Source organism: Aquarana catesbeiana, linkage group LG08 (genome assembly GCF_042186555.1).
Source record: "Aquarana catesbeiana isolate 2022-GZ linkage group LG08, ASM4218655v1, whole genome shotgun sequence".
Classification (NCBI taxonomy): Eukaryota; Metazoa; Chordata; class Amphibia; order Anura; family Ranidae; genus Aquarana; species Aquarana catesbeiana.
The window spans coordinates 195,139,175-195,152,152 of NC_133331.1; the positions used below are offsets into that span (position 1 = coordinate 195,139,175).

The 12,978-nt window shown below is 43.2% G+C and overlaps 1 protein-coding gene across 1 annotated transcript in view; it reads left to right on the top strand.

Annotated features, from left to right (window-relative positions):
- Nucleotides 1-12,978, top strand: part of CHUK (component of inhibitor of nuclear factor kappa B kinase complex) — a 90,376-nt gene that overhangs the window by 35,660 nt on the left and 41,738 nt on the right. The window contains exons 8-10 of the mRNA XM_073596755.1: nt 1,449-1,556; nt 8,355-8,490; nt 8,615-8,809. Of these exons, the coding sequence (XP_073452856.1) occupies nt 1,449-1,556; nt 8,355-8,490; nt 8,615-8,809 (439 nt within the window). The remainder of the gene's footprint in view (nt 1-1,448; nt 1,557-8,354; nt 8,491-8,614; nt 8,810-12,978) is intronic.

The following is a 12,978-nucleotide window of genomic DNA, read 5'->3' on the forward strand; positions in this document are numbered from 1 at the left end:
ATAGCCATGGATATTGACTCATGACTTGGCTCAGGCCAGTAGGAGAGAGGAGTGGACCCTCGCGCATGCACAGTAGGGTTCCCGGCATGAAGCCATAAGGCTGCATTGGCAGCGGCAGCACCCGACGGCTGATGGAAACATCAGCTGCGGTGCCGACATCGCTGGACTCCAGGACAGGTAAGTGTCCTATTATTAAATGCCAGCAGCTGCAGTATGTGTAGCTGCTTGTTTTTTCATTTTTTTCAGCAGTGGGCAGACCTCCGCTTTAAAAGGTATCAGTCAGGGTAAAAAAGAATTTCCAAGGCATTATATATACCATGGAACACCACGAAGACAGTCAGCATCAAGTGGAGAAAAAAATGGAACAACAGTGACATTACCAAGAACTGGACGTTCCTCCAAAATGTATGAAAAGACAAGAAGAAAACTGGTCAGGGAGGCTGCCAAGAGGCCTAAAGCTACATTAAAGGAGCTGCAGGAATATCTGGCAAGTACTGGCTGTGTGGTACATGTGACAACAATCTCTCATATTCTTCATATATCTGGGCTATGGGGTAGAGTGGCAAGACGGAAGCCTTTTCTTATGAAGAAAAACATCCAAGCATAGCTAAATTTTGCAAAAACACATCTGAAGTCTCCCAAAAGCATGTTGGAAAATGTGTTATCTTCTAATGAAACGAAGGTTGAACTTTTTGGCCATAATTCCCGAAGATATGTTTGGCGTGAAAACACTGCACATCACCAAAAGAACACCATACCCACAGTGAAGCATGGTGGTGTCAGCATCATGCTTTGTGGCCTGTTTTTCTTCAGCTGTAACAGGGGCCTTAGTCAAGGTAGAGGGAATGATGAACGGTTCCAAATACCAGTCAATATTGGCACAAAACCTTTATGCTTCTGTTAGAAAGATGAACATGAAGAGGAACGTCATCTTTCAGCTTGACAACGACCCAAAGCATACACCCAAAATCAACAAAGGAATGGCTTCACCAGAAGAAGATTCAAGTTTTGGAATGGCCCAGCCAGAGCCTGGACCTGAATCCGATCTGTGGGGTGATCTGAAGAGGGCTGTGCACAGGAGATGTCCTCGCAATCTGACAGATTTGGAGTGTTTTTACAAAGAAGAGTGGGCAATATGCTGATAGACTCATACTCAAAAAGACTGAGTGCTGTAATAAAATCAAAAGGTGCTTCAACAAAGTATTAGTTTAAGGGTGTGCACACTTATGTAACCATATTATTTTAATTTTTATTTCCCTCCACCTAAAAGATTTCAGTTTGTTGTACAACTGAATTGTACAGTTTATAGGTCACATTAAAGGTGTAAATGATTTATCTTTGTCCCATTTTTTTTTTTTACACACAGAAACCTGACATTTTAACAGGCTAGACTTTTTATATCTCACTATCTCACTGTCTAATATACAACTTCATTTGTCTTGTACTAGGCATGAAAAGATCAAGAAGAAGGATCCTAAGCACATCTATGCTTATGAGGAGATGTCAGGTGAAATTAGGTTCAGCATTCATTTGCCACAGCCCAATAACTTATGCAGGTATTTTGGAACGCTAGTTAACTTTTTCATTATATATGGCTGAAACTATATGTTAAGCTTTTCAAAATCTGATCATTTATGGTTGGATCTGGGAACAGTTGTACATCTGAAAGCATGCCTCTGGCCAAGCCTCCTTAAATGATGGAAGGATTTTTCTGGTATATCGTTATTTTTTCATGCCTTATGACATTTCCCCTAGCGCCATACCCCATCCTCTTCTTTAAGCTTAAACGTTGCAAGTGTGCCATGTGCAAACAGAGTTTTCTAAGAATGCCCATTTCGTGGCCAGATCAGGTCTGCATAGCTGGCCATGGTCTAGACTCTAATGCTTGTAGGCTGCTAAAGAGGTGCAGGTTATTTTGTAACCACTATCAAGTGTTATTGCTGTTTGTGTACCCTCAGGGTTGATTCAAACCCCTAAATATTAGGGTTGTCACCAGAGTAAAGCCCCGTACACACAGGCAGAATGTCGGGAGACATTTGCCGGTACAAAAATTACTGGCCAACATTCTGCCCATGTGTGTGTCGGTCTGTCCTTCAGCCGGCTTCTGTAGGACATGCATGCTGGAAAGCCAGCAGCCGACTGACTCCTGATCAACACTCTCAGCCAATGGCTGATCGGAGTGTTTTGGCGCGGGGGAGATCACCGGACTAACCCCACGAGGTTGCACGAAAAAAAAACTGCAGTGTGTACCAGGCTTAAAGTGATTGTAAAGTCTCGTTTTTTTTTTTTCCTATAAAAATAACAAACATGTTTTTCTTACCTGCTCTGTTGCAGTGGATTTGCACAAAGCAGCCTGGCCCTCTTCTCGGGACCCTCGTCTGTGCTTTTGACCTCTCCCTCCTGTTAAGTGCCCCCACAGCAAGCAGCTTGCTATGGGGCACCCAAACCGAGTCACAGCACCCTGTGTCCATTCAGACATGGACCCCCGGACCCAGCCCCGCCCTGCCCCCTCTTTTTCTCTCCTGATTGGCTAGCTGACTTTGACAGCAGTGGGAGCCAATGGCGCCGCTGCTGTGTCTCAGCCAATCAGTAGGCAGAATCTCGGACGGCTGAGACAATTGTGGACATCGCTGGACAGAAAGGGACCTCAGGTAAGTATTAGGGGACTGCTGCACACAGAAGATTTTTTATAGAATGCATTAAGATAAAAAAACCTTCTGACTTTACAATCAATTTAGGAGGCGAGGGTAATTTTTCAAAGAGGACACCTGTTCCATTAACAACTGTCTAAGAGGGGAATTCCCTGTACTTAGAGGAGAGACTCTCATTTCTGTTGCGTCTCCAGGACAGGACCTCAAGGGAAAACTCTCTAGTGACACACACACACATGCTAAACTGAAAGAGGCTTTAACCCTTTCCAACTGCTATACATATATTTTTATTGAAGACGGAAACATAAAATGGGTTCGATGATCATACCCAGAAAAGGAAAACCTAACCTTTCCTTTTACAAGTGCTTTAGTGCTTAGAATGATTTTTAAAGTGGTTTTAAAGGCAGAAGGTTTTTTACCCTAATGCATGTTCTGCATTAATTTGTCCAGACCCCCCCCGCTTTTTTAACCCTTTTATACTTGATCTTGATCCAGTGCTGTGCTCAAGAGCAGTAGCTCTCTCCCTCCTCACAGGGGAGATTGATAGCAGTGGGAGCCATTGGCTCCTGCTGCTGTCAATCAAATCCTATGACAAGGAAGGGGGCGAGGCGGGGCTGAGCCTTGCTGTCTGTGTCTATGGCTATGGCAGCCCCTGATCTTGTTTGCTGTTCATGTTGAACATCCTCAGTTTCTGGTGGGAATCCTGGCTGGCTCCATACAGCTGCGAAGATTTTGGTATAACACTGGCAACATGTAACATCATATGTTCAGCAGATGCCAGAAGTTTTGGCCGACTTACAACATGATTGACTCCATACTGAAGTTCTGATTTGAGGCTGGAAACACAAGTAAAGAGAACCCCACCCTCCATTTTTGTCCCTATAGATGTACAAATGGGGAAAGATAGTGTAGCTTTATAGAGCTGCAGTTTATAAAAAAAAAAAAAATTGGATCAGGCTTTGTCTTTCACCCTAAGTTCACACCTATGCGTTTTTAGTGCATTTTACAGTTTGCAGAAATGCACTACAGTCCATTTAACCTGGTTTCCTATAATACACGTTCGCATATATGCGTTTTTCAGCCTGTGGGATTTTGGAAAGGGTCAGGGACTTTTTTCCCATAGCAGATTGCGACTTCAATGGACATGCACCAAAAACGCAAGTGTTGCGTTTTTACATGGGTTTTTCTTTTTTTTTTTTTTTTTCTTTACCTTAACAAACTGTGTATAGCTGGTTGTTAAAGTGTTTGTAACCCTAAAAACCTAACCTGTCCTGCTATAAAAAAGCCTGGCTGATCCTGCCTGGTTCTGCCCTCCCCTTTGTAAAGTGACAACGGTTTATCATGGCTGCTGAGCACTGATATCATGGTCAGTTTACGTGCCTCTGTTATCCACAGCTCTCCTCTGTACACCCCCCCCCCCTCCCTCTGTCAGCTCCTGCGTCTGTGTGAGCTGTCTCTGACTCCCCCTCCTACTGCTGTTAGTAGTAAACTAAGCTTTTAAAAAATTCACTGCCAGCCCTTCTCTCTTAAGCAGCCATAATGCACTGTGCAAGTGCTTGTTGAAAGCGAAATCTGTAAATACCTTTTTTCATGTATCTTCTGGCTGCTCACATGACTCTCCTCCCCTATCTAAGGGCTATAGTGGGAGGGGCTGAGTGGCCAGCACGGTGGTCATGTGACCTCCCTGGCTGACGTCAAAGAGAGATCTCGTTCCCTCCTGTTGTTGCCCATAGGTCGGAGTATTAGAGCAGCCGGGAGTCACGTGACCAACCTGAAGATACATTAAAAAAGGGATTTAGAGGCTTTGTTTTTGACAAACACTCATACAGTGCATTATGGGTGCTTAAATGAGCGGGGCTGGGAGTGAATCATAGTGTAAGGTTACAAACACTTTTAAGGAGCGGGCCTGGGAAGCCAGCCTCCTCATTTTTAACAACTGATGAGTCATCAGCTGTTTCCCTGCTGACAGTTGAATGTAAAAAAAATGAATTGCTGGCAATAAAAAATCAGGGGGAAAAAAATGGCGTGGCATCTTTTGGGAGGGGGGGAGGGGGAGCGGTCACCTGTGTTTGACAGGTACCTGTCCCCTCTCTCCAGAGATCTAGCCGCTCCGAAATTACTCAAAAGTTCGGCCTCCTTCCCCCGCCGTCGTACCATTCGGTGCAGCCCGCTTCGCGCATGCCCAGTAGGGAACTGGCTGTGAAGCCGCAAAGCTTGTTTCCCTTACAGACAATGGCGGCGGCAGCATCCGAGAGCCAATGGAAACCTCGGCTGGGGTACCGACATTGCTCGATTCCGGGACAGGTAAGTGTCCTAATATTAAAAGTCAGCAGCTACAGTATACTCCGCTTTAAATGATTCAGATCATCAAATAAATTTAAATTTTGCACAAAGATAACCCGAGTAAATACAAAATGCAGTTTTTAAATGACGATTTAATTTATTAGGGGAAAAAAGCTGTCCAAACCTGCCTGGCCGTATGTAAAAAAGTAATTGCCCCGTAAACCTAATAACTGGCTGTGCCACCCTTGGCAGAAACAAGTGCAATCAAGTGTTTGTGATAACTGGCAGTGAGTTTTTCACTTCGCTGTGGAAGAATTTCTGTCCACTCTTCTTTGCAGAATTCTTTTAATTCAGCCACATTGCAGGGTTTTCAAGCGTGAATGGCCTGTTTTGGGATGCTGTGGCATGGCCCTATCGGATTTGTGTACTTTTTGATCAGCAGTGGCTTTCGCCTTGGAACTCTCCCATGGATTCCAATTTTGCCCAGTGTCTTTCTTATTGTTGAATCATGAACACTGACCTTAAAAGATGAGTTCACCTTTTGGAACATGTTACATCCGTACTTGGGGTGGAACATGTAACATCAAACAGTACACTAGCCTGACCTAAACCTAGATAATCTGTGGGGTATTATCAAGAGGAAGATGAGAGATCAGACTCAACAATGTAGATGAGCTGAAGACCGCTATCAAAGCAACCTGGGCTTCCATAACACCTCAGCAGTGCCACAGGCTGATCACTTCCATGCCACGCTGCATTGATGCAGTAATTCATGCAAACTGAGCCCTGACCAGGTATTGAGCGCTTACTATACTGTACATGGACATACTTTTCAGTAAGCCAACATTTCTGTATTAAAAATACTTTTTTTATTTTATTTATTTATTTTTTTAATTAGTCTTCTGTAATAATCTAATTTTCTGAAATACAGAATTTTGGGTTTTCACAAATTTGAATTGAATTACTGAAATAAATTAACTTTTTGATGATATTCTAATTTTATGGGATGCATCTGTATATGCATTTTTTTTCCACAGGTTAGTTAGTACAGATGTTGGGGGGGGGGGGGGGTGAGATGAGTTTAAAGATTAGTTAGTATAAGCCCAGAAATCCACTTTAATCAAAGTCCTTTATTTATTTATTTTTATTTTTTTGTTATCAGAGATCTCGTCTAAGTGAATGACTGGATGTTTTTTTGGATTTGCTGTGTTCTACTTGACCTAGTTTTCTAAATCCACTACAGGATTGAAGTAGGTTTTATATAAAATGTAATGCGATCAGCAGCTGTTAACTTGCTTCTTTACCCCTGGATTGCTACTCCTTTCATACCTTGCAATCTAGAAGAGGGAAAGCTATGATGCACAATACTCTTTATTGGCAGCCAGATGGCTGAAAGAAGTATTTATGGACAGAAATATACAAGCTGCAGTTTTTGCCTTTTTTTCAGAATACAACTTTGCCTGTGTGTCTGACTTCAAAAGTTACTGACCCGGGGCAAGAGTACAGCAAGTGAGTTAAGGGAGAGCCAATGATCCTTTCTCTGTATCAGTGGCTCAAAGTGTTTAAAGTGGATGTAAACCCAATGTCATCCTTTCTAAACTACTGCCATAGGGGTTATCTATAAGGATATACACACCTCCTGCATGTATCTTTACCTGTCAAATGTCTCCCCTCTGTCTGTTATGAGAGCCGAAAAATTGCATATTCCATGGGTGGGTCTGTTGTCTGGAGCTCGGTGGGTGGAGTCATGATGTCAGTAGACTCCCCGCCCACCTCTACACTCCCCTTGTCAATATGCATTTTCTCCTGTGTATTTCTTACACTGAACTTCTGCTATGATCTCTAACATCCAGTGAAAAGACAGGAAAGTAACCACATGACTTCAGCATGCCAAATTATGCTGAGGTGTGGAACATCCAATCCTGGCAGAGCAGCAGAAGAAAGGAGCGGGAGGGAATTAAAAAATAATGCCTGTGTCTTAGGCTAGTGCACGAGATATGTAAATCACCTGTCACTCACAGCAAGGGGGAGTATTTGACAAAGTTTTTCTCTGTTTGTCAAGATTTATCTCACTGAACAATAAAAGAGGATTGCTCAGAGATTTATTAACTCTTTGTGGCAAGACTGGGCTCAAATGATTGGAAATCTTATACTCTATATTATGACATAAAAAAATAAAAAATAAAAAAATTCGGGTTTACATCCACTTAAAGCCATTGCTCTGCATTGAATGACTACAAGTGAGAAGAAGAGGACATTGGTTGCAGCCTACATACCGTGTTCTGAGAGCTGCTTTCCTGTACTATGTCTACTTAGGCAAAACTACCGGTAACTGGTTTGCTTTAGAGAAAAAAGGTCACATATACTTATTTTTTATTTGTTCTCCACTGCCGTATTGAATGCAGGCTCTGGAACACACTCCCAGTTTCTCCCATGTCAATCCACAATACAACCAATTACAAGTCCTGAATGCCGTGACGTGGAGTCTGGGGACAGTCCTTATCCCTGTGTAGCTCTAATCTAATTTTGCCTAACGCCACAATTGTGTGGAGGCTCCAGGAGGCAATCATGGTGGCAGAGGAGAGCATAGAAGGCTCCCTCCTATTCATCAAACCTGTTGCTTTGCCATGATTTGACAAAATAAAGGTTTGCTTCAGTTTCAGTGTCGCACCCTAAGCTATTTTTTTTTTTTTTTGTCCCAAGCATTAATAAAATCATTTTCATTGTCAGTCACATTGATTGATTGAGAGACGCTTGAAATTTACTGTTTCTTATTTACAGCAGTCCTTTTGCTCTACTGAGACAGGAAGAACTATCTTTTCACTACAATCATAGGGAACACAAAACTTTTAAAACAGAACAAATAGTTTGATTAGTTTGGTGTATAGGGGCAAAGAAGAACAGACACAGATGATCTGTTCATTGCCTGTTACCTTAAGGTACCCATATATTCTCTGCATTAAGGAAAAAAACCTTCCATGATCTTCTCCCCCCCAAATACTTACCTGAGCCTGATATTGATCCAATGCTTTGCCTGAGAGCAGCAGCACTGCTCTTACTCTTTCCCTCTCCTCATACGACTCAGAGGTAGCAGCGGGAACCATTGGCAGGCTCAGGGGTCAGGGCTGAGCCGTGCTATGTGTGCCAATAGACACACACACCTCTGCTCAGGAAAGAGCCTGCACGATAGCCCCCATAGCAAGTGACTGGAAGGGAGGAGGAGCCAAGAGTGCTAGCAGAGGACCCCAAAAGAGAAGGTTTGGGGCTGCTCTGTACATTGCACAGAGCCGGTAAGTATAACATGTTTGTTATTAAAAAAAAACACCTTTACAATCGCTGTAGGTTCTGTGAATCTTCTGCATGCTCTAATGAGGAAATAGATTTTTTTTTTTTTTACCTTTTTTTACTTTGTTTTGGAAGCATCATGGTGGAGCACATGGAGACATGGTTACAGCTTGTACTAAACTGGGACCCTCAGCATCGTGGAGGTGGAATTGATGAGCACTCTGGTCGCCCTCGTTGTTTTGTGTTAATGGAACACATTCTGAACTTAAAGGTACATTGAGCTTGTTTTTTTTGTGTGTAACGGACCTGAAATTAAATCTAGCTACAGTAGTCAACTATTTGCAACGCTACTGGGGTTGCATTTTCATTTTCATTCTTCTATATCCCATCTACAGATTGTACACATTTTGAACATGACATCTGCTAAGATCATCTCTTTCCGCCTACAACCCGAGGAAAGTCTACACACTCTTCAGTCTAACATTGAAAAAGAGACTGGAATTAGTACCTGCAATCAAGAGTTGCTGCTTGAAATGGGGGTGTCTCTTGACCCCAGAAAGCCTGCCTCCCAGTGTGTGATAGATGGAGTGGTAAGTTCGCAATACTTTATGTTGGGCTCCACTTGTAATGGGCTCTGATGCCCTCTCTCCTCACCCCTGACAAACAACACACTTACCTGTCCCTGTTCCGCAGGTCTTAAACATCTTCACCGTCAGGTCCTGCTCATTGCATTCTCTATTCAGTCCAATGGAATATCTGCATTACTCCTCCAGCTTATAGATATTCCTTTGGAATTAATGGAGATCTTGGTGCACATGCTCAGGAAGAGCAGGACCCAACTTTAAAGATCTTTAACCAGTTCCCGCCCAGTCTATAGCAGAATGACGGCCGGGCGGTGGTTTCGTTATCCTGTCTGGACGTCATATGACCTCTTCCAGGATAACAAGCCAGCGCGCGCCTGTGGGGGCGCACAGCACGGCGCTCAGTGGTGTGGTGTGTCATTCTGACTAACCGCATCTCCGATCGTGGTAGGGAGCCTCTGACGGGTTAGTATAAATGAAGATCCAGGAGTTAAATTGCCAAAGGGCTCTGTTTCTGGGGTGTGGCAGAGCTAAAATTGGTGGTTGATGATTTGAAATCTGAAGAAGGGATTGGGAAGATAATAACCACTGATGCCAGCTTCTCCAGTTGGTTTGAAGGTGGTTATAGTGGACTTGGTCTTCACAGGAGAAAATACTGCCCATCAAAATCTTGGAACTTTGGGCCAGTACGCCTTGCTCTGTATGTGGGGACAAACCAGTTGTAGGTTTAATCCGAAAATGCCTCTGCAGGGGCATATATACAGTATCTCACAAAAGTGAGAACACCCCTCACAGTTTTGTAAATATTTTATTATATCTTTTCATGTGAAAACACTGAAGAAATGACACTTTGCTACAATGTAAAGTAGTGAGTGTACAGCTTGTATAACAGTGTAAATTTGCTGTCCCCTCAAATTAACTCATCACACAGCCATTAATGTCTAAACCGCTGGCAACAAAAGTGAGTACACCCCTAAGTGAAAATGTCAAAATTGGGCCCACTTAGCCACTTTCCCTCGCCAGTGTCATGTGACTCATTAGTGTTACAAGGTCTCAGGTGTGAATGGGGAGCAGGTGTGTTAAATTTTGTGTTATTGCTCTGTCTCATACTGGTCACTGGAAGTTTTTAATATGGCACCTTATGGCAAAGAACTCTCTGAGGATCTGAAAAAAAAGAATTGTTGCTCTACATAAAGATGGCCCAGGCTATAAGAAGATTGCCAAGACCCTGAAACTGAGCTGCAGGATGGTGGCCAAGACCATACAGCGGTTTAACAGGATAGGTTCCACTCAGAACAGGCCTCGCCATGATCCACCAAAGAAGTTGAGTGCCCATGCTCACCGCCATATCCAGAGGTAGTTTTTGGAAAATAGATGTATGAGTGCTGCCAGCATTGCTGCAGAGGTTGAAGGGGTGGGGGTCAGCCTGTCAATGCTCAGAACATTCGCCGCACACTGCATCAAATTGGCCTGCATGGGAGAGGGGTCTCATGGTAGAAATCAGTTTAGTTTGTTTGTGAAGCTTATCACATGTGCTAGGGAGTGAGAAAGAGAAGACGCTAGGACGGTTGGTCTCTGTTTGGAAGATCTTCATAGGAGATAATCCAGAGTGTGATGGGGAACTGCCTGTCTTTCCAGGGAAACCCAATCAGGTTTAGGACCCCTGGAATAGACCATAAAAATTCGTTCAATTGTGCAGCCTGGTAGTACCACCACAAATTGGGAAGACCTAGATCTCCCTGTTTTTTAAGGCGGAAAATAATTTCTTTGGAGAAGCGATTCCCACCTTTCCCCCAAACAAAGTTAATGATGTTAGACTGAAACCGAATCTAAAGATAATTTTGGGATGGGTATAGGGAGGGAACGGAAGATATAACAGGCGTGGTAATAATGTCATCTTATTCGCGTTGAGTCCGTCCAACCATTATAGCCCACACTGCTCCCATGCTTTAACGTCCTCTTCTAACTTTCGATACATGTGAGGGTAATTAGCGGAGTATAGGTTGGCTAGATTGTTTGTTAACTTGATACCTAAATAAGGAATCAAGTCAGTGGCCCAAGGAAATGGAAAGTGTTGTTTAAGTTGATCTAATAGTCTGGGTGGGACCAACACATTTAACGCTACAGATTTAGATATGTTGACTGTAAGTCCTGAAATAGTACCGAAGTCCTTGAGTCGTCGAAGGACATTTGGGGTTGATATCAGAGGTGATGTGAGAAATAGCAGCATGTCATCTGTGAAGAGTGCACATTTGTGTTCTTCAGAACCGCATGTTACTTCCCCTTATATCAGGGTGAGATCTAATGGCTAACGCTAATGTTTCTATGGTAATGGCAAAGACCAGGGGAGAGAGGGGACAGCCCTGTCTAGTTCCTTTTTGTATATTAAAAGCCTCTATGTAGTGACCCATAATATGTATTTGAGCTCTAGGTTTCGAATACAGCAGATGCATAGTCTTCAGAAATTCAGAGCCAAAGCCCCATCTCTCTACAATTTCAAAAAGGTATGACCAGGACACGGAGTGAAAAGCTTTTTGGAGATCAATGGATAGCAAAAGGCCATCCTGTGGGGCCCCCTTATCCCAGCGGTAGTGTAGTAGGGAAATTAGGTCTATTGCTCTCCTAGACTGGTCAGGACCCTGTCTTCCCGAGATGAAGCCCACCTGATCTTTATGTATATACTTCGCTATAAAGCTTGAAAGCCTAACTGCAAGGATTTTTGTCATAATTTTAAGGTAGTTGTTAATAAGGGAAATTGGGCGATAGTTACTGAGGTCACTTGCATCTTTACCTGGTTAGGTATGACAGAGACGTTGGCAGAATTTAGTGCATTATCCAGTGAGGCTCCATCTCGAAGAGAGTTAAAGAAGCGGGCTAAGAAGGGGAAGAGGATGTGGCCAAATTTTTTATAATAAATGACCGAGAAACCATCGGACCCCGGGGCGGAGGCTGCCTTCTGCGATTTAATGACCTCAAGTATCTCTTCTGTAGTGAAGGGTTTATCTAGCAGTTCTTGATGCATGTGTATTATTTTAGGTAAGGGTATATTGCGGAGGAATGTCTCCATTCTAGAGGGCTTGTCAGGTGGTTTGTCATTAGTCTGGAATAGAAGAAATGAAAAGCATCCATGATCTTCAAGGGGTTCTGAGTAAGATCGCCAGTCTTAGTGCTGATTTTAGGGGCGGTTACGGCTGATTTTGGTTGCCAGTTTAGATCCTACCTTATCTTTTTGAGTGTAAAATCTAGTGCCGGTCCATCTTAAATGTTTCTCGGCAGAAATGGTCAGTGCTAAGTTTAGTTTTAATACGAGCCGCATCTAGTCGGGTCAAATTGTCAGTGGTAGGATTATTTTTGTGGTGTTTGCTGAGAACGAGGAATCTTTCTGACATCTTTAGTATTTCAGCATTTTGTTCACACTTGAGTTGTGAAGAGATCTGGATAAGTTTCCCTCTCATTACCGTCTTACGAGCTGCCCATAATGTTCCCGGGGAGACTTCCTTATTGTCATTTTCGGTGAAATTTTCCCTTAGGGTCCCCTCAAATATTGTGCAGTGTACAGCGTTGCTCAGGAGTGCTTCATTAAGGCTCAATATGAAGAGGCCTTTGACCCTTGATGAGCAATTTAAGGTTAGCATCACTATTGAGTGATCAGAAAGAGAGGTGTCCAGAATTTTGGAGGAGAGCACAGAGGGGATCGCTGTGGATTGTAGGAAGATGCGATCTATCCTGGAATGGGTGCGGTACAGCACAGAGAAATGTGTATAGTTCTTGACATGGGAGTTCATTTCCCTCCAAATGTCTACCAAGCTATTAAGACGCAACAACTGTGCAACTATGGAGCTCTGTCTGGGGGGGGTCGTTTGGATTTTGGGGTTCCTAGGTTGGACTTATCTAAGGAGAGATCAAATGGCAGATTTGTATCTCCCCTTAGAACAACCATGCCTGTCAGATAAGGTCTTAATGTGTGCATCATATCTTCGAAAAATCTCCCTTGGCCTTTATTTGGTGCATAGTATGAAACTAATGTATAGGTCTCCCCATCTAATGTACCTGATACCAGCAAGTAGCGTCCCTCAGGATCTCTAATAGTCTTGGTGGGAGAAAAATGGTGTTTAGCAAAACAAATTGTCAACCCTCTTGTTTTGTTTTCCGTATCCCCTAGAAAAAATTGTGGGAAT